This window comes from Portunus trituberculatus, chromosome 21, assembly GCF_017591435.1.
Source record: "Portunus trituberculatus isolate SZX2019 chromosome 21, ASM1759143v1, whole genome shotgun sequence".
In the NCBI taxonomy this organism is placed as follows: domain Eukaryota; kingdom Metazoa; phylum Arthropoda; class Malacostraca; order Decapoda; family Portunidae; genus Portunus; species Portunus trituberculatus.
The window spans coordinates 9,119,985-9,147,484 of NC_059275.1; the positions used below are offsets into that span (position 1 = coordinate 9,119,985).

The 27,500-nt window shown below is 42.7% G+C and overlaps 4 protein-coding genes across 7 annotated transcripts in view; 1 reads left to right on the top strand and 3 right to left on the bottom strand.

Annotated features, from left to right (window-relative positions):
- The window catches only part of LOC123506875 (adenomatous polyposis coli protein-like), a 367,568-nt gene extending 356,411 nt beyond the window's left edge, over nucleotides 1-11,157 (bottom strand). For both annotated transcript variants that reach the window (XM_045259244.1, XM_045259242.1), the window contains exon 1: nucleotides 11,030-11,157. The gene's annotated coding sequence lies outside the window, so the exon portion shown is untranslated. The remainder of the gene's footprint in view (nucleotides 1-11,029) is intronic.
- LOC123506877 lies at nucleotides 5,839-12,994 on the top strand. The gene is made up of 3 exons (XM_045259246.1): nucleotides 5,839-5,942; nucleotides 11,878-12,043; nucleotides 12,402-12,994. Exons 1-3 carry the CDS (start codon nucleotides 5,940-5,942, stop codon nucleotides 12,782-12,784), a joined length of 552 nt encoding a protein of 183 aa, XP_045115181.1. The 5' UTR covers nucleotides 5,839-5,939; the 3' UTR covers nucleotides 12,785-12,994.
- Nucleotides 12,995-13,769: 775 nt separating this feature from the next.
- LOC123506879 lies at nucleotides 13,770-18,028 on the bottom strand. Of its 3 annotated transcripts, none has more exons than XM_045259248.1 (4): nucleotides 17,641-18,028; nucleotides 17,089-17,394; nucleotides 16,856-16,935; nucleotides 13,770-14,043 (listed from the first exon to the last, which is right to left on the bottom strand). In XM_045259248.1, exons 1-4 carry the CDS (start codon nucleotides 17,696-17,698, stop codon nucleotides 13,894-13,896), a joined length of 594 nt encoding a protein of 197 aa, XP_045115183.1. In that variant the 5' UTR covers nucleotides 17,699-18,028; the 3' UTR covers nucleotides 13,770-13,893. The 3 variants fall into 3 exon arrangements, with proteins under 3 accessions (XP_045115183.1, XP_045115186.1, XP_045115185.1); XM_045259251.1 differs by having other exon boundaries at nucleotides 17,089-17,334; nucleotides 17,641-18,018; XM_045259250.1 differs by having other exon boundaries at nucleotides 17,089-17,337; nucleotides 17,641-18,001.
- A 1,287-nt stretch (nucleotides 18,029-19,315) lies between these two features.
- LOC123506878 (solute carrier family 43 member 3-like) overlaps nucleotides 19,316-27,500 on the bottom strand; it is a 59,300-nt gene continuing 51,115 nt past the window's right edge. The window contains 7 exon segments of the mRNA XM_045259247.1: nucleotides 19,316-19,583; nucleotides 20,048-20,228; nucleotides 20,637-20,748; nucleotides 21,468-21,549; nucleotides 21,552-21,665; nucleotides 22,281-22,409; nucleotides 23,653-23,805. Of these exon segments, the coding sequence (XP_045115182.1) occupies nucleotides 20,055-20,228; nucleotides 20,637-20,748; nucleotides 21,468-21,549; nucleotides 21,552-21,665; nucleotides 22,281-22,409; nucleotides 23,653-23,805 (764 nt within the window). The 3' untranslated portion in view covers nucleotides 19,316-19,583; nucleotides 20,048-20,054.

The following is a 27,500-nucleotide window of genomic DNA, read 5'->3' on the forward strand; positions in this document are numbered from 1 at the left end:
TGGGATTCCCGCTGGTGATCACTCAAATTTACTCACACCTCAAAACAAAACAAAAAAATCTAAAAAAAAAATGTGCGTAAAACTATCATGTGTGAGAGATGGAGACTCAAGAGAAGAAAATAGGAATAAAAAGGTACGTCACTTTTTTTCAACCATAAAAGAAGAAAAGCATGCGTAAAACTACATTCCTTTACGCTCAAAGGTGGAAAACTCATGAACAAATAAAGGAAAGACCCTCCAATTGTCTCATCCATAAAGAAAATTACGAAAGAAAAGCAAAGTCACGTTCATGATTATAGAGATGCTTTGAAATTCCCCGAACGTGAACCTGGTGACCTAAATCCACTGAGGGACTCTATAGGCAAAGGATATGCGAGTCCAGGCCTTGTCCTTGCCCCGCTCAGGAAGTCCTCGGCCTACCTACGGCGGCCTGTGTCTTGAACTCTGCCTGGCGTGAAGCTTCCGAAGGGTTGGCAGCCTTGACGTGATATTATCTTGCCAAGGTTCTGCGTCACGGTTCTCTTCACTTTTACGGGGATTTAAAGGACAATAATTAAAGCGCTCACACAGACAGACAAACAGACTGACATATCTACTTAAGGTTTCTGTGTCATATATTTGGTCTTATTTTCAAGAGCCAAGAGAGTAATGAAGCAATATTAGGAAAAGGCAAAAAAAAAATAACTCCCATGTCACGGATTCGCTCACATTCGCGGGAAGTTAGAGAACAATAACACACACACACACACACACACACACACACACACACACACACACACACAGACACACTTAAGATTCCTGTCTCGTAACTTAACTAGTATCTTCCGAAACCAATAGAATAACCCTCCCCTTCCTACCGCCCACGACCTGCTTCCCCCAGGTAAAAAAATAATAGAATAAATGAGTGAATAGAATAAAACAAAACAAAAACTCCCCTCACGCATCGCTATTTTCATTAGTGACGTTCCTGCACTCTTAACGCCTTCAAGACTCACGCACAGTAGTCTGGCGTGGTGCAGGAGGCGCGACAGAGGAAAGGACTGGCAATGAAGTGAGAGCACATTTCATCCTAGAAATATCATATCATCCTTCTTTTTTTTTATGTAAGAGAGAAAATTCGGTCAAGGGCAACCAAAATTATGATTAGAAGAAAAAGGCCCACTGAGGTGCCGGTCCCCAAACGAGCTGAATAGATAAGACCAGAAAAGAAACTCCAGGATGATATTAGGAGTCAGCTTTTTTTCTATTTATTTATTATTTTTTTTTTCTTGCGTGAAGAATGTATGTGTGCTTTAGGCTTTTTCAATGTATATTTAGTTGACATTGACTGCAGCTCTTGCATAGATAAGTGAATAAAGTGTGATGGAAACAGATACTGATTAGGAGTGAATACATTTAACGTAAACCCTTTCCCTTTTAAGCATTCTTTTCTATTGTTCTATGCAACGTTTCGTAATCACTATCGCTTTCACTATCGCTATCAGACATTTCTTTCCCATAATGTCTTGCAATCTTTTCAGACACAAGCACTAACGTTGTGATAATTATTCCTGTGACCTAAAACACACACATTCACAACACCTTTCATTCCTCCTCCTCTTTCTTTTGTTCTTGCCAAATATACAAAACACTGAATACTACCAAAGAAAATGCACACTTTTATTCACTCTTTACCCGTCTGAGCAAACAATATACTCCTCTCAATGTGACCAAAAAGGATACGAAGCTCTTTATTCTTTTTTTATTCTGTCTGTCTGCATGTCTGCTTCAATACTACTGTCAGCGGTACCAAAAGACAACCAGAGCAATGAGAGGACGAAAAGATGGGAAGAATAGGTATAGGTACATTCATACAGGGTTTCTTGCCACGTGTATGCCTGATGGTTTCTTGCAACTTTCCTTATTTTCTTGTGTTTTTTTTTTTTCCATATGTTAGGATTAGATCTTTGACAGCTTCCTTAATCCCATTCAGTACCGTGACGTGTTTCCATATATTCATTCCGCTTACTATTTGGTGATTTTATATAGCTCCAGAAACTTATGTGGGGGATTGAAATAGTGGAGACTGAAGCCATTAATCTTCTGACTACCATAGACCTTCCTAATGTCAATAAAGTTGTCTAATCACACACGAAACTCATGGTAAAAATGCGTCCCTGTACTTAAGAGGTTAATTCCACTCAATCACCTGTTTACATAGTCTTTTTCTCTATATTCTGTTCTCTATACTTCTTTCACTCCATCTATACACTGCCCTCAGTGCTACTAGAGATGACAATGGTAGTAAAAATCTACCTTCTGACACTTTCCCCAATTTACAATCATCACTTACAGCTTCTTCCATTTTTACTCTGTCCGTTTCTATACCTCGTTGTTTATACCGTCCATATGCTTAGATCTCTCAACGCTACACACAAGATAATTTCAGATTAATTTCAACCTTCTGACAGCTTCCTCTACGTCCACTGTAGCCTTTTTCTCTCTATTCTCTCCACCACAATTATAAAGGCTTCTCAATACCACTAAGAGACGATTATGGCAGGAAACCTTACGTCAACATCTCTCAACGCTATACAAACAGTAATTTCAACCCTCTGACAGCTTCCTCTACGTTCCCTCTAAACTTTTCTCTCTATTCTATCCATTGCAACTATAAATGCTTCTCAGTGCCACAAAGAGATGACTATGATAGCAAACCTTATCTCAATATCTCTCAACGCTATACAAGACAACCATAGCAGTAATTTCAACCCTCTGACACCTTCCTCTAAGTCTCCTCTAGCTTTCTTTTCTCTCTGTTCTGTCCACTACATGAATAAACGCTTCTCAGAGCCACCAAGAGACGATTACGACAGCAGACCTTATCTCAATGCTACACAAGACACACCATAACTATTCTATTTTCAACACTCTGACTATTATGGCAGCAAACCTAACCGTCTGACAGTTTGCTCAGTCGCCGGCAATCACCACACGCCGCTCCCCTGCCATCAACCCAGGCAATGAATGGGTGAGGTGACGAGATTGCGCGGAGCTACTTCCTCCTCCTCCTCCTCCTTGACTTCCTCTTCCTCCTCCTCTTCCTTCTTTCCTCCATCAGGTCCTTAGTCACCGAGGTCATGGGGCTTAAAGTACACTATTGCGCTGGTGTGTCCCTTAAAACGACACCTTCCTGCATTTCATCCACTTGATACGACATTTTCTTACTACAGATCTCTTAAAACGACACTTTGTTTTGCTATTGATCCGTTAAAATGAACCTTTCCTTTGATACATTCATTTAAACGATTCTTTGTAGCATTTAGATTCTTTAAACACTTTTTAGACATAGTACGTCCCTTAAAACGAGCCTTCCTCCATCCCTACCCCCCCACACACGCCACGCACGCTCGCACGCACGCTCGTACGCACGCACTGGCTGGCTGAGGGAGCAAATAAATATTATCTGATTGTATTTGTATGGAGGACATTTTTGACGCTGAAGGCTAGCAGGATATACACTTTCTCCACACACACACACACACACACACACACACACACACACACACACACACACACACACACCGCGTAGCGTAGTGGTTAGCACGCTCGACTCACAATCGAGAAGGCCGGGTTCGAGTCCCGGCGCGGCGAGGCAAATGGGCAAGTCTCTTAATGTGTGGCCCCTGTTCACCTAGCAGTAAATAGGTATGGGATGTAACTCGAGGGGTTGTGGCCTCGCTTTTCTGGTGTGTGGAGTGTGTTGTGGTTTCAGTCCTACCCGAAGATCGGTCTATGAGCTCTGAGCTCGCTCCGTAATGGGGAAGACTGGCTGGGTGACCAGCAGGCGACCGTGGTGAATTACACACACACACACACACACACACACACACACACACACACACAAGCTATGACGACTAGTGTTCCCTTCCTACTGCTGATGCTGTTGTTGCATTGTGTACTTAGTAATATAGCAATAATAATAATGATATGACGAAAAAAAACATTAATTTCCAGATTTTGCTTTCTGTCAAGTGAGTGAGGCTGGCGAAATGCGGCAGCATAGCAACACACAGCAACACTACAGCAGCAGCACAAAAGCAGCAGCGCACCACGTGACTGGCGGCATGACAGGGCAGGGAACCGCCGACTTAGAATTAACCAACCTGTTTCCTTTACTGTTACTCGCATCTTGCCTGGTTACCACTCATCATGGGCAAAGGTAAATCAGAATGCAGGGCAAGTCAAACCAGGGACAGGGCAGGTCAGGGCAAAGCTCGACAGGACATGGCAGGGAAAGGTAGGGTTCAACAGGACAGTGTAGGGAGGGACGGGAAAGTAATGCCTTTCTTTATATCTAAGAAAACTCCGTATCCTGCGTCATCTGCAAATTGTCAGTGTGGCAGACTGACTGTCCCTTACCAATTTGTTTAACTGACTAACAATTAATCAGTCAGTTATTCAGTCCGTTAGTTATTAATTAATTTACACTGTCAATCAACCAGTCACTGAGGTTACCTCTCTACTCTCCCTCTCCTCCAGCAAGGTAGCGTCTCCCCACACCTGCAACACCTGTCGTACCTGCCACACACCTGCCACATCTGCCTGTCAGTCAACACTCTACAGTCTATAGCGTCGCCTGCTGCACTTCCGTTCCCACGCCGCCGTATTTCAAAGAAAAGTGACGCCGCCGCTCTTCTCTGTTTGCTTTTCTTTGGTTTGTTGACGTGCGGTGCGGCGCGGCGTGGTGCGATGGGTCCTTGGCGCCTGGGGAACACACAGGCCACCTCGCACACACCAACAAGGGGGGAACAGTTCACTGAATCACAGAGTATAGGAATTTGCCACTATTTGTCAGCCTCATTATCGCTCTGGGGATTTCCACGCGGTCTGGCCCTTCCTTTTGCCCTCTTCTGCGCATCTACCTCCCTCTCCTGCCTGTGTGTGTGTGTGTGTGTGTGCTACTGTCATTGTAACGGAGAGCCTGTCTGTGTCTTTCTTTCGAGTTTGCCTGCCTATCTATCAGTCTGCCCGTTCTTCTGTCCGTCTGTCTGTCACGCACCTAGCTTGCCTGTGATTGTTAGTTTGTTTGTGTTTCCATTAAGTTGTACGTCTGCCTGTCTGTCCGTGTAGTTTTTCTCTCTTTCTCTTTCTTTCTCTCACCTCACACACTCATTCATTCCACCACCTTCTCATTTACACTTTCAGCCTCTGTCAACCTCTCACCTCTCACCTAATCACTTTCATCTCTCTCTCTCTCTCTCTCTCTCTCTCTCTCTCTCTCTCTCTCTCTCTCTCTCTCTCTCTTTGACGTCACACCTTTGAAATTTTCCTACAACTTTCAAATCCTCTCTTCCCTTTTTGGCACACCTGGGCTGAGAGGCAGACTGGTGAGCGGCGCAGTGACCTTGGCTTTGTGTTTACCTGCGCACCGCTTCCCAAAATCGCTACACATAATATTTTCTCGGTAATAACTTCCTCAGATTCCTATACTGTTGTGAAGGTGACTTAGGGGTGAGGAGAGAGAGAAAGAGAGAGAGGAGGTGAGGCAGAGGAGGATGGAGGATAAACAACCACGAATACCGGAGTGTAAAAAAAAAAAAACCCGCAAAATAAACTTAGAAAAGAGTCACTGAACGGGTTGACTTGTCCAGGAGGGGAAGGAAGGGGTGAGAAAGTGGGGTGGGTGATGAAGAGTGAGGGAATGGGGAATGGGGGATACAGGGAAGTCCGAGGGATGGAGTGCTCGGAGGTGGAGGAGAAAGAGGAGGTTGGGAGTAGAGGGAGGAGAGGAGGGTGGTGTAACTGTGGGTGGGGTGGTAGGAGCGAGAGAAGAGGAAGGAGTGGAGACAGAGGGAGGTCATGATATATAAGAATGGCGCGGGGTCCAGCTGAGCACCATTCTCACCTCGCTGGCAGCTGACGGAGGAACGCACGAGCAGAGGAACATCCGAGCAGAGATGGTGAGTCAGGGAAAGGGTGATTCATCCTGGTAACTACACTGACTTACTGAACTGACATCGAGTGACTGATTGAATAATTGTGCTTCCAGGAAAAAAAAAAACTGTGATCCATTAAACTCATCTGACTGATTGAATTGACAGACTGATTGACTGACTGACTGACTTGACTCGCGACTGACTGAATTGATTGACTCATTCATTCACTTGACTGACCGACTGATTTGACTAACTGACTGAATTGACTGACAGACTGAATTGACTGACTGACTGACTGAATGAATGAATTGACTCGCTGAATTAACTAACTGACTGACTGATTTGACTGACAAACTGACTAACTGAATTGACTGGTTGACTGACTGACTGATTTACTCCACTCACTGAAAATCTATCCATCATCCACTTAACTAACTCAACCCCTTAGACTTATCGAGCTATTCATTGACCTTAATTAACTGACTAAACTGATTACACTCTAATGCTTTTCTGAACATACTCACTCTCAGCAAATATTAATCGCTGACTTGCTTGAATTCACTTAGTTATATTCAATTCACTAACCTCACCTCACTAACTCAACTCATTTAACTGACCTAACGAATGTACACACTTTAGACGAGATTGACAATATTTTCGTAGTATTTTTCTTTGTCTTGACTGTTAATGAGAATCCGAACACAAGACTAACGTACAGTACACTCTTTGTTCGAAGCCTTAGTAGGAGAAATAACAGTGATCATTCTTTGCGTCGTGTGCAGTTACAGAACACGTTGACTATTTGTATACGAGGTGATATTGTAGAGTGATAAAGCAACTCTGAGAGAAAGAAAGAAAGAAAGAGGAGACTTGATACAAAAAAAATGTAACTTTAACGAAGCTTATACACATCAAAGCAACTACAACCTCACAGAACAACAAATAAGGGTGATAAAATGATCATAAATAAGGAGGAAAAAATAAAAACTATAATCTTCTGAACTTTCTCTCTAATCATCACCATCATGAAGCTGCGTCCTCAATATACGACACGGTAACGAAGCTCATACACATCAAAGCATCTAGATCCTCACAGAACAGCAATTAACAGGTAAAAAAAAAAAGAAACGAAAAGTAATGTGACGTTTTAACCTTTCTCTACGCGCACGAGTGTCATAAGGCTTGTTCTTAATGTATGTTTACCTGAACGAGTTTGGAATTACAAGTGAAGGCAAGTGCAAGTTTATAGATCCTCGCAGAACACAAGCAAGAGGAGGAAAAGGTGGTCAAAATATTGTTATCTCTTGATCTTCAGGCTTATTCGTAATGTTCAGTCTGTATATCGAGACGACTAAACCCTCATATAATACCAACAAGAATAAAGGAAATATAATAAGAAAGAAAAAAAAGAAAGAAGATAGAAAAAGAAAGAAAAAGAAAGATAGATAGATAGATGGATAAATAGATAGATAGATGAAATAGAAAATACTGTCATGTTTTAATGCGAAGGTTTGTTTTCAGTGTACACTCCATGAACAAGGAGGCGATTTACACATCAAAACAAACTCGATCCTTACAGAACACCAAACCAGAACGGAGAAAAAAAAAACAAGGAAAGAAAAAAAAAATACTGCCACCTTTTAATCAGTGCACAAATCAAATCCTCACATCGCATCAAAGAACTAGAATAAAAAAGAAAGAAAGGAAGAATGAAAAGGCAAACTAGATCTTTTACAGAAAATTCTAACCAGAATGAAAGGGAAAGAAAAAGAAAGGAGGAAGAGAAGAAGAGGAAAATACTACCACCTTTTGATCAATGCACATCAAATCCTCACAATAAAATTTCAAACGAGAATGAGAAAAAAAAACAGAGGAAGAGAAAGAAGAGAGAAAAATAAAACTGAATAAACACTTAGAAGTTTTTCGCCTCCACTCACTTCTGTCACAAGATTTCAAACAACAATAAAAAAAAGAGAAAAAAAAGAAAGAGAAAGAAAAGGAAAGAAAGAAACGAAATAGTGACTTTATACTCTTCGCCTCCACTCACTTCTATCACAAGACTTCAAACAAGAACTTAAAAAAAAGAAAAAAAAAAAAAAAAGAAGAGAGAAAAAAACGGAATGACCACTTTATACCCTTCCCCTTCCACTCACCACTATCACATAAGGCTGCTCCCATCACTGCCCATTCCCTTCATCCTATACCTTTCATTCCACGCCCTTCATTTCCCAAGTCCAGATTTTGAAGCGGCGCGAAAAATAACAGTAGAATAAGCGGCTTTGCTCCTGTTTACTCTGATCCGCGGTGTGTTCAATTACAGTAAGGGTAAGAAGGGAACGGGAAAAAAATTATGACGCCTCAAGTGAATGTCGCCCTTGACCTTCAGTTATCTGGAACGTAAAGGATCATAAAGGAAGAGCAAGCAGTAACATTTTTTTTTTCTCTACCACTTGTCCCAATCTTCTATCTAATATCCTCTCTATCTAATACAATAATGGGATGCAGGGAACAGAAAAAGCGAATGATTGTTGCCTGGAACGTAAAGGATCATAAAGGAAGAGCAAGCAGTGACTTTCTCTCTATTACTCACTCCAATCTTCTATTTAATGTTTAATCTAATACAATAATGGGATGAAGGGAACAGATAAAGCGAATGATGCCTCCATTGAGTGTTGCCCCTTGACCTTCAGTTATCTGGAACGTAAAGAATTACAAAGAAAGAGTAAATATAAAGGAAAGATTGAAGCAGTGACATTATTTTCTCTTTCTCTCTCTCTCTCTCTACCACTCGCCGCAATCTTCTATTCAATACCCTATCTAGTACAATAATGGGATGAAGGGAACAGAAAAAAACGAATGACGCCTCCACTGAATGTTGCCTGCAACGTAAAGGATCTCTCTCTCTCTCTCTCTCTCTCTCTCTCTCTCTCTCTCTCTCTCTCTCTCTCTCTCTCTCTCTCTCTCTCTCTCTCTCTCTCTCTCTCTCTCTCTCTCTCTCTCTCTCTCTCTCTCTCTCTCTCTCTCTCTCTCTCTCTCTCTCTCTCTCTCTCTCTCCCTCCTCCCCTCCCTCCCTCTCTCTCTCTCTCTCTCTCTCTCTCTCTCTCTCTCTCTCTCTCTCTCTCTCTCTCTCTCTCTCTCTCTCTCTCTCTCTCTCTCTCTCTCTCTCTCTCTCTCTCTCTCTCTCTCTCTAATCTTCTATTTTATACACTTTGTCCAATATCAGATGTTTTTTCTGGCATTTCTTTCAATCAATAATTCTCAGTCATCTTCTAACCTTCCTTCTTCACTATTTTCTTGTATCCTCTCTCCTAATTAAAGCAGCGACAGTGACTGGTGTGCTTATCCTTACGAGTCTGAACACACAAGGGAATATCAAGGAAGAACAAATTATTACAGTAGGCCCTTGACTACAATTGGCTGGAACATAACAGATCATGAAGGAAGAAAAAATATAAAGGAAATATTGAACAGTGACTAGTGTGCTTATCCTTACGAGTATGATTCAACACACAAGGGAATACAAAGGAAGAACAAATGATTACAGAAGACCATTGACTACAGTTGTCTGGAACGTAAAGGATCACAAAGGAAGAACAAATGTAAAGGAAAGATTGAAGCAGTGACTGGTGTGTTTATCCTTACGCGTGTGATTCAACACACAAAGGAATACAAAGGAAGAATAAATGATTACAGAAGTTTTTTAATCTTTTTAACCCCTTCAGTACCAGAAAGCGCTTTTTATATTCATTCTGCTTACTATATGATGATTTTATATAAATTCAAAAACGTATGTGGGGGATTAAATAGTGAAGACTCTGGCCACTAATCTTCTGACCTCCATAAAGCTTTCTTAATGTAAATAAAATCGTCTACTCATGGCCAAAACTCAAACAAACTAACACGATTCCCTAATGATTCTCTGGAAAGGTTTCAAGACATTTATCCCTTTTTTTTGGCTAACTCTCTCGGACCTCCAACGGACCTAGCCTTCTCAGTGGGTCTTTTTTTTTATGTTGCCCTTGAGCAGCTTTCCCCTCCTACATAAAAAAAAAAAAACGCTATTGGACATTACTCAGACTTTCAAGGACGTTCTCATGACTCCAGTGACAGTTTGAAGTGAAATAGTAATGACAACCATTCCTCCAGTACATCATATCCAAACCACTCTTTATTATAACTAGAACGTGATTTCCGTCATATCGCAACACTGGGATCATAAACACTGAATTACTTCCGTCACTCTGATCCCATCACTCGCTTTATTCTTCCCAGTGCAGCGTGACCCGGCCTTCCCTGCCACGTCCTGTTCACGCGAGGAAACACATCAGAAACGTCCCATCCCCTTCCCCCCGCCTCTGTTCCTTGCATAGGTTTATGATGGGGAATGGGGAAGGGTCAGTTTTTGTATTTTTACGTAAGAAATATGGATCGTCAAAAAAGGGTTAAAAGTTCAGATAGATAGATGAATAAAAAAGTAAATGAATAAATAAATAAATGTGTTACTTTTCTGGGGGTGTTTTAACGGAGAGGGAGAGTTTTTGTATTTTTACGTGAGAATTGTGAACCATAGAATAAAAAGGGTTAAAACTATAGATAGATAAAAAAAAAATAACCAAGTTTATGTTCCTTTTGTGGGTTTTTTAAAGTGGAGAGGATCTTTCTTTTGATTTTCATGGAAGACTCTTGGAACAGAGCACCAAAAAAGGGTTAAAAGTGCAGATGGATAAAGAAATAGTCCCGTTTGTGTTACTTTTGTGGGTTTTAAAGTGGAGAGGATAAATTTTTTTGCCTTTTCATGCAAGATTTATGGACCAAGGCAAATAAAAAGGCCTTAAGAAATGTAGATAGATAGATTGACTGATAGATAGATAGTTTTTGTTTCTTTTGCTCTTTTGTGAGTCAATTCAGTGACAAGGAAAATGAGTAGTAATTGAAATTTCGGTTAATGCTTCGCCCGACGCCCCCCCCCCACTCCGCCTACACACGCACACGCACAACCTATTCAATTTTATATTTTTTGTATCATCCCTTTACCCACTCATAATTTTCTATTCTTTTACACCAACCCATTCATCAATCGTCTAAACACTAATTCCATGTCTTTTACATACCTTCCTTTCTCAAGCTTGCACACCACAGCTATGCATTCCTTCGTCTCTTCTTTCTCCTCTTCCTCTTCTTTCTCCCCCTTCCTCTTCTTCCTTCTCTTCCTCTTCTTCCTTCTCTTCCTCTTCTTCCTTCTCTTCCTCTTCTTCCTCCCTTTCCTTCCTCCCTTTCCTCTTCTTCCTTCTCTTCCTCTTCTTCCTTTCTTCCTCCTCCTCCTCTTCTTCCTCCTTCCTTCTTGATCCTTGCTGCTGGTGATAAGAGTCTGTATACCACAGTACCACACCCTCCTACACTCACGACATTCCTGCGTACCGGTGATGGCTTTTCTACCCTCACCGTGTCTATTTTTCCTCCTATTACACACTTGCCTATGGTTAGTGTTGTTATCCCATGGCACACCTGTGGAGACTGGAATGGGTGGCGGACTGGCGTGTGTGTGTGTGTATTTCTCGCCTGACTCGATTTGAAGGTCGCGAGTAAAGCTTTGAGTTGAATTTGAGGTGTTCGAGTGGATTGAAGCCTTTGAACCATCCGACCGACTGACTCACTGGCTAGATAATTGACAAGCTGATGAAATGATTATTTGATATACTGGTTGAATAGATACATTAATAAGTAAATAGATACATAGATCGATAAGTAAGTAGATACATGAATAAGAAATAACTCTCGTTATAATACATAACTTCTAGAAAACACAAACACATTTCATCCTCTTCACTCCTTTTCTGTTTTTATTTTCTCTTCTTCTTTCTTATTTTCATGACAAAGTAGTCACGTAAGTATCCATGAATAGAAAAAGAACGTTCTCGGTATCCTTCACATCCTATCAACGCTTCCTTCACGCCCACAGATGCGCTACGTGTTCCTGCTGGCGGCGATGGTGTTGGGCGTCGCGTGGGGCCGCCCGTCTGAAACCCTGCAGCTCTCCACTACGCCTCCCACACCCACGATGCCAACGGTGCAGCTCATCAAGGACCTGGGGAACCTCAAGATCCACGTGACACAGAAACCTGAAGGTGAAAGCTCGTGCTGTCTTTTTTATTTTGATTGTATTTGATAGATAGATAGACAGATAGATAGATAGATAGATAGAGAGATAGATAGACAGATAGATACAGATAGATGATAAATATACAGTGAAACACTTTTTTATCTTTTTTGATTAAGTTATGTTAGTATAGGTTAGGTTAAGTCAAGTACAAAGGTGAAGTCACGATGAATTGGCGAGATTCAATAGTTACTACTCACACCCCACATGCATAACATTCATTGATAGATTGTCTGATTATGAGGAAATGTGTAGCAACGGGGTCAACTAACCGTGTGTTCGTGTGTGTGTGTGTGTGTGTGTGTGTGTGTGTGTGTGTGTTACAGGTGACTACGGGCTGCAGGTGTACGACAACAAACTAGAGAAGCTGCTGCAATCCACGGAGTTCTCATTGCCTGGAGACTGGAAACCCCCCGGCCTGGAGAAGTCCCGCATTGTGCACGCTGAATTCCTGGAGAGCGGGGACGTGGTGGTGGCCTTCTTCAGCCTCGAGAACAGCCTGGACCTTATTCTGCTGCCCAAGGAACTCTTCGTCTACGAGAAAACAAACTCGGGCGTGATTGTGTACCCGAAGCTTGATGTTCCTTGGCACCCTACTGTGTCCTCATCGACCGAGTACTGGCAATGGCCTGACACCACCACACCCTACACCACCACCACCACTGCAGCCTACACCACCACTTACTTTCCCACGCCGGAGGTTGAGTAGAGGTAGCGGGTGACAGCAACACAGCAACACACAACACACCACACAGCAACTCAGTAATACGGTTCAGAGTGGAAGGCTTATGCTGTGTTTGCTGTGTTGCCTCCAAGTGCTTGTTAGTGATAATCGGCCAGTCTGTGTCTGTGTTAGTGTTTTATTTATGCGTAGTAATGTATATACACAGCACTGATGAATGAAATGATATGATATACATTGATCCCTTTGTGTTGTCCCCTCAGTCACAGTCAGTCCCGGCCGGCGCCTCAGACTCCTACTCCTCCTCCTCCTCCTGTTCTTCCTCCTCCTCCTGCAGACAAGAAAAATGAGACTCTTGCTTACTTCACCAGCCATCAAGTGGAAGAAGCTCGTAAACACCCACCACTTAAGGCCCTCCACACACACACGGCTCACACACACACACACACACACACACCCGGTAGCTCAGTGGTTAGAGCGCTGGCTTCACAAGCCAGAGGACCGGGGTTCGATTCCCCGGCCGGGTGGAGGTATTTGGGTGTGTCTCCTTTCACGTGTAGCCCCTGTTCATCTAGCAGTGAGTAGGTACGGGAAGTAGATCGAGAAGTTGTGACCTTGTTGTCCCGGTGTGTGGTGTGTGCCTGGTCTCAGGCCTATCCGAAGATCGGAAATAATGAGCTCTGAGCTCGCTCCGTAGGGTAACGTCTGGTTGTCTCGTCAGAGACTGCAGCAGATCAAACAGTGAAACACACACACACACACACACACACACACACACACACACACACACACACACACACACACACACACCCTGAATAAGTACAAGACACACTAAAAGTACCTGGCATAGAATTTCCAAAGTTATTGAATTGAAGTGACCGTGTTTTTTTAGGGTGCTCTTTTTACCACATTAACAACATTTCTACATTCTGAACAGGAGGAACACTTGATAACACGTCTAGTCATGTGTGTGTTCAGGGGAAGCAGCAGTCGTAGTGAGAGAGTAAAGCACTTCAGAGTAAACAGGTCATAATTGCGAGTTTACAAAGGCTGGGACACTCTTCTTGCCTATACAGTGTCCGATGAAGGCATTGTGGGTGTTGGTGGGGAGCGTGGCAAGGGCGCCCACCTCACGTCTAGGCGCTCTTGACCCAGGCTGGGGGTTGGGTGAGCTCCAGACGGTGGGACATGAAGTCAAGTGTGTCCTGGATTTGTTGCAGCTCCTCCTCTACCAGGGCTGCGCGGCGACCCTCCAGCCCCACCAGTCCTGCCTCCACCGCCGCCACCTGCAGGGCCACCGTCAGGAGAGTGTTAAAGATATGCTACGTACGCCTCAGTTCAGTTCAGTTTGCGAGGAATAGATAGTTGAAGACGAGGGTAACAGATGGAGAGGCTTAGGGAGAGGTGAAGACTCGGGAAGTGATGGAGGAAAGTACAAGTAAAAAAAGACTGCTGCTGTTGCTACTACTGCTGCTGCCACTGTTGCTGCTAGTACCAGAATTACGAAAAGTGTCTTGAAACCTCCATCTTGAAAGGTATGAGGAGGAGGGAGATATAGAAGCAGACAGGGAATTCCAGAGTTTGCCAATAATAGGAATGAAAGAATAGGAGTACTGGTTAACTCTACTATCAACACCACTACTACTACTACTACTACTACTACTTCTAACTACTACTACTACTACTACTACTACTACTACTACTACTACTACTACTACTACTACTACTACTACTACTACTACTACTACTACTACTACTACTACTACTACTACTACTACTACTACTACTACTACTACTACTACTACTACTACTACTACTACTACTACTACTACTACTACTACTACTACTGCTACTACTGCTACTACTACTACTACTACTACTACTACTACTACTACTACTACTACTACTACTACTACTACTACTACTACTACTACTACTACAACTACTACTACTACTGTTACTACTACTACTACTACTACTACTACTACTACTACTACTACTACTACTACTACTACTACTACTACTACTACTACTACTACTACTACTACTACTACAACTACTACTACTACTTTACAACTACTACTACTACTTTTACAACTACTACTACTACTTTACAACTACTACGATTACTTCTACTACCACTACAAGTACTACTACTACTACTACTACTACTAGACCACAATCCCAACCACTACCACAACTACCACTACTACTACTACCACCACCACTACCACTACCACTACCACTACCACTGCTACCATCACCACTACTACCACTACTACTACTACTACCACTACCACTACTACTACCTTATCCGTAAAGACAAGAAATGCCTTCCCTACAGCTCCTCTCGTTTCCCTGTAAACAAACTGCTCGATATAGACAAAGGAACAGGAATGAGGTGAGGAGGGAACACGAGATGAGAGGAAAGGAAAGGAGAGATTGAGAGGATGGGAGAGGAGGAGAGACGAGAGAGGAAGAGAGGGAAAGAGAAGTATAGCGAAGAAGAGAGGCGAGAGGAGATGAGATAAGAGAGGGGAAGAGAAGAAAGAGAGAAGAGAATTGAAGACGAGACGGAAGGAGAGTAGAGATGTAAATAAAGATAGGAAAAGAAAGAAAGAGGAGAGAGCAAGGAATAAAAATTAGAGACAATACCCAGAGACACACAGAGTAACATAGGAAAAACAAAACAAAACAAAACAAAACAAAACAAAAAACAGGAAGGAGATGCAACAAGAATAAAGACAAAAAAAAAAAAAAAGAGAAAGCCAAATAAACATTCTCACAAACTCAATTACCTAAACACTTCACAAGGGCAACATTACGCAACACAACCCAGGAACCCACAAGAAAGAAAAGAGCGCGGTGGGGGGGTGGGGGAGTAAAGTGAGGGGGGAGGGAGAAGGGGAGGAGTGTTTGGGAGGGAGAGGAGGGAATGACAGAAAACGGGAAATAATGAAGGTAACGAAGAAAAATGAGTGAGTTGGGACATGATTGTCTCACTTCAAAACACCATTAGGTCCCGCCCACACATTTTCCTCCGTCAAGTGAGGTTGTGGGCGTGATTGGGGAAGAGAAGAGAAGGGAAGGGAAGGGAAGGGAAGGGAAGAGAAAAGAAGAGAGAAGAGAAGAGAAGACAAGAAAAGAGAGAAGAGAAGAGAAGAGGAGAGAAAAGAGAAAAGATAAGAGAGAAGAGAAGAGAGAAGAGAAGGAGAAAGAGAGAAGGAGAAGGAGAAAGAGAAAGAGAGAAAGAGAAACAAAGAAAGAGAAAGAGAAAAGAAAGAGAAAGAGAAAGAAAGAGAAAGAGAAGGAGAAAGAGAGAGAAAGAGAAAGAGAGAAGGATAAAGAGAAAGAGAGAAGGATAAAGAGAAAGAAGGAGGAGGAGAAGGAGAAGGAAGAGAAAGAGAAAGAGAAAGAGAAAGAGAAAGAGAAAGAGAAGGAGAAGGAGAAGAAGGAGAAAGAGAAAGAGAAAGAGAAAGAGAAGGAGAAGAAAGAGAAAGAGAAAGAAAGAGAAAGAGAAGGAGAAGAAGGAGAAGAAAGAGAAAGAAGGAGGAGAAGGAGAAGAAAGAGAAAGAGAAGAGAAGAGAAGAGAAAAGAGAAAAAGAAGAGAAGAGGGAAAGAAAAAAGGTATAACAAAAGAGAAGGAAAAAAAATAGAGAAGAGAGAAAGAGGAGAGGACAGAAAAGATTATAAGACAAGATGAGAGAAGAGGGAAGAAAGGCAATGAGAGGAAAGGGACGAGAAAATTGGGGAGAGAGGGACTGATTAGGTTAGATTAGATTAGGTAAGGTTAGGGTAGGTCAAGTTACACAAATCAGTAGTTTCGCTGCATTAACCTTAACAACTGCTGCTTTCCACCACCTGCCTGACACATTGACTGATGAGTGACTGAGTGAGTGAAGGCACGGCAAGGAGGTCACGTGACTCAAGGCAGGTGGACAGGTAAGTGATGGCGGTGAAGAAAGCTGTACAAGTGAGGCAGGTGATTGATTGAGGACATCCTGACAACGGGGCCACGTGACTGCTCAGCAGGTTAAGGAGGTCGGGTTGGGAGATGAGGGAGATGAGGGAGATGAAGTAGGGTAGGGCAACACTCACTCTGGCCTCGAGTCTCTGCGTGATGGTCAGGACAGTCTCCCTGAAGGCGTTGGGCAGCAGCGGTAGGTCGGCGCCTCGGCCTGCAACAGTGACAAGTCACAGGCGGGCTAGAGCAGCGACTCCACACCCACCACCCTCCTACGGCCACCACAGCCTCTAACTCTTGGCGGACACAACACACTCTTTCATGACGGAAATGACAGTAACGGTAACGGCCATACTTTGCTGTTTACCTGTGGCCATTATTTCCATGTGCAGCGGCCGCGTGGGTGACGACCTGAGGGTGGTGGGCGTGAGGGGCACTAGGGAGCCCCGCGCGTCCCGCAGTCTCACGACACTGCAGGATATCCACTTGGAGTGCGCCATACCTGCCGCCTGTAGCAGCGCGGCTTGAACCTCCCGCGTGGACCAGTGCGGCCACATCTTCACCGACAGCAGCCGCGCTTTTCTGCCTCCGGTGGTCTCCGCCTCGCCCTCTCCTGCTGCAACGCCCAGGGCGTCATCACTCGAAGCTCCCGCACCTCCTCCACCTCTGCATACTGCAGTGACCCAAACATACCCCTGGCTAGGAGGCGGTCAGCCCGCAGCCACCACTAGCGCAGTGCCCCACCACTATTCAAAGAAAACCGGCGAGTATCTAAACATCACTCAATCAATATCCGCCGTATGTTTACATTTCCCTCTCAGCTGTAGGAACGCCAGCCCCCCCTCCCAGCTGTGCTCCCTGCAGCCCGGCAGTCCGGGACACGGCCAGTACGGCACACTCACACATGCACTGAACTTACTGGTCAGGTTGCTGTCGGTCAGCAGAGCCCAGAGGACAAGCGGCGCAGCGTCGACCATCGCCGTGTGAGACAAACTGTGGAGTGTGTCGGTGTGGCGCAGCGTGAGTCGTGAAGCCCTCCTAAGCCCCGAGCTGATGTTCCCGCCACTCCCTCCGCCCGCACCGCACGCCGTCCTCCCCAAAGCACACAGGAATGAGAGCCACCGTGCTGCGGCACTGGTTACTGTTTACTCGGAGGAAAACCTCTCCTTATCTTTCGCTTCCCGTTCCCAGCCATTGTTGCCACATTTGCTCTTTCTCGCCGCTGCCTCAGTGGTGCCAGGATGTGTTGGGGCCAAGCAGGCAGCTCGTGACGACAAGCGACCTGCCGTCACTCCTAGCTCGCTTATCACGTCCCGGTGCGTTCCTCGAGCCTCGGGAGGGAGAAGGTTCTTGGCTTCGCTCGCTGCTCGACACAATGCAAACAAGTAAATCCTGTTGTTGGTCGGCATCAGCATCAGTGGGAAGCAATTGACACAACACTGTACCTCATCAATAGTCGTATCAAGAAGTGTCAGAGGCAGCTCTAATCAGTTACAGCTGCCATGAAAAATGAATGAGAGCTATCACTTTTGCAAGGAATAAAGACAGGAAAAGTACCTCATCAAGGAGTGAGCCTTACATACAGTTGTCCCTCACCTCCACACTCTCGCTTTAAGGGAAACAGTTCAGGGAAGCAGCAGGAAGTAAAAATGATACTTTATTGATAAAAATAGCTTCACAGTTAGAGAAGTTAGTGGGTAGTGAGTCAAGGGTGGCAGTGCAGGCACTGAGGAAGGTGGTGAAACAGTGCCATCACAACCTTCGTATACGCCTACTTGTGCGTGTATGGCATTGGAATATTTGTTACACACACACACACACACACACACACACACACACACACACACACACACACACACACACACACACACACACACACATAGTTTGATATCATTGGATTCCGGAAAAAGAAATAAAATGCGATGAAAAAAAGCTAAAACAAAAGAAACACACACACACACACACACACACACACACACACACACACACACACACACACACACCCTGAACACAAGATGGAACACAATATAACAATAAGAACAATAAAACCAGAACACCACCGTTCCTTGCCTTCACGAAACACGCCAAAAATACAAGAAGAAGAAGAACAACAACAAACACCAGCATTACATTTCATCACTGCCACGCCACACCAACGAAATTAACCAAACGTGAATAAGTATACTTTTATATTTTGGCATCTACCTGCGCCTCTTAACAAAACCTATTGCACATTGGACTAAACACACACACACACACACACACACACACACACACACACACACATAGTTTGATATCATTGGATTCCGGAAAAAGAAATAAAATGCGATGAAAAAAAGCTAAAACAAAAGAAACACACACACACACACACACACACACACACACACACACACACACACACACACACACACACACACACACACCCTGAACACAAGATGGAACACAATATAACAATAAGAACAATAAAACCAGAACACCACCGTTCCTTGCCTTAACGAAACACGCCAAAAATACAAGAAGAAGAAGAACAACAACAAACACCAGCATTACATTTCATCACTGCCACGCCACACCAACGAAATGAACCAAACGTGAATAAGTATACTTTTATATTTTGGCATCTACCTGCGCCTCTTAACAAAACCTATTGCACATTGGACTAAACACTAATCATTCTTACAGTTTTTGAGCGATTAAGAACCTGGTAACCAGTGCGAGGCCTGTTAATTAAGCTTCACTAGATACTCAGGTAAGGGAAGACAGTATTGAGACCGTTTTAACTGACAAGGCACAATAAAAGTCAGCCCAGTCATTCTCTCGGCCTCCACTGGGTACAGGTGAAGTGTTGGTCCATCTTGGTGCCTGCGGGGTAAAAGACATCAGTTGTAAAGGAAAGGAGAGTCAGTGGTCAGATGTTACGGTATGGTATGATAGTTTTCTCTCTCTCTCTCTCTCTCTCTCTCTCTCTCTCTCTCTCGTTACGACAAAGGACAAACAAAAGAAGCATAATATGGAAAAGAAATAACAATAGTAACAAGAAAAACATGAAGGAAAGAAAAGTAGAGGGAGAAAACTTAAATAACAATAACAACAACCAAGAAAAATAGCAAAACCACAATATCAGAACCACAATATCAATAACAAACAAGAACATAAGTAAAAATAAGGGAAATTGCAAGAAGCCACAAGGAAAACACGTGGCCAGTCTCTGTATGAACTAACTTATCTATTTCCTCATATCATTCCCATCAAAATACGTGTAATCTTCCAAGAACTCCCTATTGACACACACACACACACACACACACACACACACACACACACACCTGCAGGCTATGCTCTCGCCGCTCCGTTCTGTGTGCCATGCGTGGATCCATCCTTATCCAGCAGCGGGTTACTCTTGATCCCGTCCCGCACCGTGACAGCGTGGCGAATGAGGGGCGTGAAGAGCAGATGCAGGGGGTAGGTCACGCACAGCACCGTCAACACCAGCACAAACCCGTGGGCCTGTTGATGGAGAGAGGGAGAGAGGGAAAGGCGGATGTTGAGTGGCTGGTTTAGATAGAGTAGGTGAATTGACTGTTTGATTGATAGATATTGGTTGATTGTTGGTAGTTAGTTAGTTAGGTAGATAGGTAGGTAGGTAGGTAGATAGATAGGCAAACAGACAGATAAATAGATAAATAGATAGATTGGTTTCAGCAGCAACAAGAGGACAGAGTAGGTAGGTAGGTAGATAAATAGATAGATAGATAGATAGATAGATAGATAGATAGATAGATAGACAGACAGACGGACAAATATACAGAGAGAGAGAGAGAGAGAGAGAGAGAGAGAGAGAGAGAGAGAGAGAGAGAGAGAGAGAGAGAGAGAGAGAGAGAGATAACAGCAGCAACAAGAGGACAGAGTACAGACCGTGTAGTACATGTGCTGTGCCCAGATGAAGTGCGGGTACTGCAGGAACATGAGGGCTGCCGTGACGGTGCCGTAGACCCCCATCAGGCGGTTAAAGTGACTCACGGGGAACCTGACGAAGGCGGTGACGAGGTGCGTTAGTGCTCATAAAGTGATAAGGTGATGGGATTGGTTCATTTGTTTAGGCATTTGATATCCTTTTTCCATCCTTCATGCTTTCAAAAATTAAGAAATGGTTCGTGAACTTTTTTTATGCAAGAAATTTGAAAAGATTGTTTGTTTAACCTCTTCAGTACCATGACGCATTTTCATATTCATTCTGCTTACTATTAGGTGATTTTAAACAGCTTCAAAACTTATATAGGGATTGAAATAGTGAAGACTCTGGCCATTAATCATCTGGCCTTCATAGACCCTCCCTAATGCAAATAAAATCGTCTAATCACACCAAAACACTCAAGGTAAAAATATGGTCTGCTACTGAAGGGGTTAAAGAAAAACTCCAGGCAAAATGCAATGTACAAAGCGAGAGACAAGGTAGAATCAAAAGGAAAAGTCCAGGTAGGAAAATAAAGAGCCAGTCCAGGTAGAGTCCATCAAGATAAGCAGTCCAGCAGAGTCCAGATATACAGGCAGAGTTCCAACAAGACCAGACAAGACCCAACAACACCCGACAAGACTCACCGACATTCGACACGACACCCGACAACACCCAGCAAGACCCGACAAGAACCAACAATACCTGACAACACCCGAAACACCCAATAACACCCGACAAGACCCGACAAAATCCTAGCCTGACCTGACCCAACAAGACCCGTCAAGTCTCACCTGATCCTGATGAAGGCGGTGGACACAGCGATGACACAGGGGCGGGCGATGACCATGGCCACCAGCGACACGTACACGGCGGCGGGTGCAGGAAGAACTTGCAAGCGTACATAGCCACCGTGGCCGCCGTGGTGATGAGGAGAGGCCAGAAGGGCGCCTGCACCTCCCTCACCCGCCGCGTCAGGTCGTCAGGCGCAGCTAAGGAACGCAGGTGGTGTGTTTGTTATTCTTGTTGTTTCATCTTGTTTTTAAGTTGTATGTGGCATTAATGTTTCTTTTCCTATTTTTATCTTTGTTTATCTGTTATTCATTGTTTTCTTTTCCTATTTATTATTTTTGTCCTATTATTTTTTATCTTTGCTTATCTATCGTGGTGGTTTTATGTTATTCTTGTTGTTTCATCTTGTTTTTAACTTGTTATATTTGGTATCAATGTTTTCTTGTACCATTTTTCATCTTTGCTTATCTATCACTCATTGTTTTCTTTTCCCATTCATCATTTGTGCTATTTCTAGATTTGCTGATCTATCGTACTTTATTCTATTCTTTCGCTTTATTTCTATATTTGACTCTAAAATTTTCTTCTGTCTTTTGCTTGTCTGTTATGGTTCTTCCCCTTCCCCCCTTTCTCTTCCTCCGTTTGTCTCCATAACCCTACTTCCTTAAAACAATTTAAAATCTCTACTTCCATTACCAAATAGTCGTGGTGAGAGAGCAAAGTGATTCTGAATATTTGAATCTCTGAATCTTCACTATGAAGTCAGTAAATACAACCCTAACACTCACTGATCTTGATAACCTGACAAGACTCACTTTTCTGTGCTCGCCGCATCATTACATCAGTAAAGACTCCTCCGAGGGGCCCGAAGAACACCGTGACGAGGTTGCTGTAGCTGAAGATCTCGGAGTAGAAGCCAGCTTCCTCCACCGAACACGATGTCACTGCGGGGAGGTCAAGTAGGTGAGGCTTTGGCGGAGAGTGACGGGATAGGTGACGCAAGGGAGGCAGAAGGAAGGTGAAGGTATTTGTTGACCCGTGAAGTTTGTTAGAGAGAATGAGAGGAAAGTGAAGATTAACAGAAGGAAAAGGACGACGTTAAGTAAGAAGTCGGGTTCTTCAGGAAGAGGGAGACAAGCAACTTGTGGCGTAGTCTGTGGCGAGAACCGCTGAGAAGTTGCGTCACTCAAGAGCAGCGGACAGCTGTTGGGTTAAGTGGTGTGGTGGCGGCACGAGGGCAAAGGGCGGTACTGTACGAAACATATAGATGTCCGAGAGAAGCAAAACACATTTGTCCCCTCTAACACTTAACATTTTCACGCCAAACTCAGAGAAAACAAATTTGAAGGGATACTGAAGAAGACCCATGTTTCGTGCTTTGTATCTACTGATGCAGCTTCAAGTAAGCCTGTAACACTCCAGCTGCCTTATCTTACCTATACTTGGATTTCATCGCACCAACGATATCAGGAAATCGGTTATCCGATAACATTCTTTTCTGAACTATGAATTCATCAATATCCCCGATATTTTTGGTTTCAAACTAATAACAAGGACCATACATCCACACATCACTCTCACTTCTTGCAACACGCCATCATAGGAGTCCATGACGGTATTCACTAGTCAAAGGTGTTCATATGAACAAACGTGATAAGAATTCTGTACCGCAAGAAATTAAAAGATGGAGATAATTTTACTTGTCACCGCTGTCCTCAATCTATTTATTTTCATCTATGCCTCGTTTATCAAGTGAAAGACAGGAGAAGATTGTTAGACCCCCTACAACTCTGAACAACCTCTATGAAAGAGTGAGGTGGCGGAAAGGAACTACTGAAGAAATGTGAGGAGAGAGAGAGAGAGAGAGAGAGAGAGATGCAATGAACACGAACAACTAGAAGAGACACTTAATGCAAGACGCCAACCAACCCATAACACTAAGGAAACAACGAAAGAAAATCATATCGCCTGTAGTACATTTCTTTATATGTAAGAGGGGAAAGCTGGCCAAGGACAACAAAACTAAAAAAGAAAAAAAGAAAAGAAAAGGAAAAAAAAAAAAAAAAAAAAAAAAAACCACCTTTTGCAGGTCCGAGAAAGTTACCCAAAGACACCAAACGAAAAATAGAGAACTTCGCTTATATCACCCTCGTTACACTAAACAGGACCACACTTAGGAGCACTCACGGTTGATCCAGACGTTGTAGTTCTGCTGGTACACATTGATGGCGAAGAGACACACGAAGAAGAAGTACTGGTGGAGGAGTGATGAGGTGGACCACATGCTCTTGGACAGAGGCAGACTTTGTTTGTCTGGCTGGGCTTCGTCATCGCCACCTGCTGAGAAGGGGAGACAGTGACGGTGGGAGGAAAAGACCCTACAGAAGAAAAACATGATAAAGAGAGGGAGAAGAGAAAAGAGGTTAAAATATAAGGTAAGTGTAGGAGGAAAGTATCAGAAGGAAATGAAAAATAGATTAAGAAATATAAATAAGAAGGTGGAAGGAAAAGAGCTTATATAAAATAAACACGATAAAGAGAGGGAGGAGAGAAAAAGAGGTAAAAATTGAAGATGAAAATAGTAGAAAAGTATCAAAGGGAAACAGAAACAGTTGAAAAAATGACTAAAAGGATGTGAGGAAAGAACTCGTAGAAGAAAAACAAGATAAAAAAAAGAAAGGAAAGAGAAAAGAAGACAAAAACTGAAGGTAAGAGTGGAAGGAAAGTATCGAAGGGAAACAAAAACCGGAAAATATGAATAAAAGGATGTAAGGAACGAAACCCAATAGAAGAGAAATACGATAAAGTAAGGAAGGAGAGAAAAGGAGGCTAAAACAGAAGGTCAGAGAAGGAAAATATCGAAGGGAAACGAAGATGAGAAGGAAGAATATCAGGATATGAAAAAAAAGAAAATAGGAATGAAAAGAAAAAGAAAAATCAGAGAGAAATGATGAATGAGTTAAGAAGATTAACAATCAATAGGAGGAGGAGGAGGAGGAGGAGGAGGAGGAATTAAGAAAAAAACTGAAAACGAGGCAGAAAGAAAAATGAGAAAAAAGGAAAAGATAAAAAAGATAAGAAAGAAAAGAAGCAAGAAAAAACATGAAAAGGAGCGAGAAAAGACGACGAGAAAGAAAAGTGAGACGCAAAACGTGTTAAAGAAGATTAGCAAGTCACATGTCACTAAGGAGGAGAAAGAAGGAGGAGGAGGAGGAGGAGGAGGAGGAGGAGGAGGAGGAGGAGGAGGAGGAGGAGGAGGAGGAGGAGGAGGAGGAGGATTAAAAACAACAAAGAGGAGAAAGAAGGTACACACAGAATAAGACAAGGAGAGAGAGAGAGAGAGAGAGAGAGAGAGAGAGAGAGAGAGAGAGAGAGAGAGAGAGAGAACAAAAGAACTAGAGAAAAAAAAAGCAAAGCAACAAAAGCAAGACGAACATATATACACTCATTGAGAACAACAAAATAAAGACGAGTAGTAATAGTAGTAGTAGTAGTAGTAGTAGTAGTAGTAGTAGTAGTAGTAGTAGTAGTAGTAGTAATAGTAGTAATACAACAACAACAACAACAACAACAACAACAACAACAACAACAACAAGACGAAGAAGAAAAAGAAAAAAGAAGAAAACAAAACAAGGAAAAGAAGAAAAGAAAGAAAGATCAACAAAATACTGACACACACACACACACACACACACACACACACACACACACACACACACACATTACTCTCTCTACTAGAGATGTACCGATACCAAAATTTTGGCCGATTCCGATACCGATACCGATACTACCTAATTGGGCCGATACCGATACTATTACCGATACCGATACCACGATACCGACACTACTACTTATGGTGATTACTGCACTGGATACCAGGATGAGTTGGTGGACGGCGAGCGTTATCAGATGGGAGGTTTTGTTTTGGGGGATGCTGTAAGTCCTTCTTAGAACGTTTGTGAAATAGGAGCAATTCTAGAAGATTTTCGAAGCCATTTGCAAAAGGAAATTACTCAGTAATTGGAATGAATATCTTCTCAGTCTTCTGATTCTTGTCAGTTATTTTAAATTCTTACTTCTTACTCCTTTAGCGACCATTTGGTCTTGTGCATTTTCATTATTAATTTTATTGACGATATTTTGGCGATCAAAAATATTTTTTAAATTATCAAAATTGTAAAACAGAGACAAAATATTAGCAAAAGAAACTCATTTTGTTGTGTATGTTTCTCTTTAATTAAATCTGACATCCTTTGATATTAATTCATTAGACATTAGTAGACCAATTCAGAAAATGAGCTTTCACCTAATCTTTTCAATTAAATAGAAAAAGTTTAGTTTATTCTAAATTTCTAGTGTATTGCTATGATCTTAAATAATTAATATGCAACAAATTATACACAATGCACATGATTACAAAACAGAATCGTTACTTTCTTAGTTATCGAATTTTTACATCCTTAGGTTAAAACAAGTAACTCAAAAATTAAACTTGCATTAAAATTAATATACATATATAACTCGAGCTTCCACCTATTCCAGTATGATATCTTGGAAAAGGCTACCACCAGCACTTCATTATAAATAAAATAAGAATATGCTGTTATTTACAATAATGCAAAATGCCTAACTCTATATATATATATATATATATATATATATATATATATATATATATATATATATATATATATATATATATATATATATATATATATATATATATATATATATATATATATATATATATATATTTTTTTTTTTTTTTTTTTACGTACGGAAGAGGGCCAGCCAAGGGCAAAAAAAAAAAGTTTAAAAAGTCCCACTTGAGCGCTGGCTCTCCAAAGAGTGCAAAAAGTGCCAAAACAGTCAGCCAGAATTAGGGGAGCAAATGCCTCGATACCTCCCTCTTAAAAGAAGACAAGTTGTAGGAATTCGGAAATACAGATGCAGGGAGGGAGTTCCAGAGTTTACCAGTGAAAGGGATGAATGATTGAGAGTACTGGTTAACTCTTGCATTAGAGAGTTGGACAGAATAGGGATGAGAGGAAGAAGAAAGCCTTGTGCAGCGGGGCCGCAGGAGAAGGGGGAGGCATGCAGTTAGCAAGATCAGTAGAACAGTTACCATGAAAATAGCGATAAAAGATGGAAAGGGATGCAACATTTCGGCGGTGGGAAAGAGACTGAAGACAGTTAGTCAGAGGAGGTGAGTTGATGAGACGAAGAGCTTTCGATTCCACCCTATCAAGCAAAGCTGTGTGACTGGAACCCCCCAAACATGCGAGGAGTACTCCATACAGGGACGGATAAGGCCCTTATACAGAGTAAGCAGTTGGAGGGGCGAGAAAAACTGTCGGAGACGCCTCAGAACACCTAACTTCATAGAAGCTGTTTTAGCAAGAGATGAGATGTGAAGTTTCCAGTTACGATTATGAGCAAAGGACAGACCGAAGATATTCATTGTGGAAGAGGGAGACAGTTGAGCGTCATTGAAGAAGAGGGGGGATAGTTGTCTGGAAGGTTGTGTCGAGTTGATAGATGGAGGAATTGAGTTTTTGGGGCATAGAAAACTACTAGATTTTCTCTGCCCCAATCGGAAATCTTAGAAAGATCGGAAGTCAGGCATTCCGTGGCGTCCCCGCGTGATCTGTTGACTTCCTGAAGGGTTGGACATCTCTGAAAGAACGTGGAAAGATGTAGGGTGGTATCATCAGCGTAGGAGTGGATAGGGCAAGAAGTTTGGTTAAGAAGGTCATTAATAAATAATAGAAAGAGAGTGGGTGACAGAACAGAACCCTAAGGAACACCACTATTAATAAGTTTAGGGGAAGAACAGTAGCTGCAGAGAGAAGGATAGAAGCCATAGGAGGGCAGTTTTGAAATCATAGCCTTATGCCAGACTCTATCAAAAGCTTTTGATATGTCTAACGCTACAGCAAAAGTTTCACCGAAATCTCTAAAAGAGGATGACCAACACTCAGTAAGGAAAGCCAGAAGATCACCAATAGAGCGACCTTGACGGAAGCCATACTGGC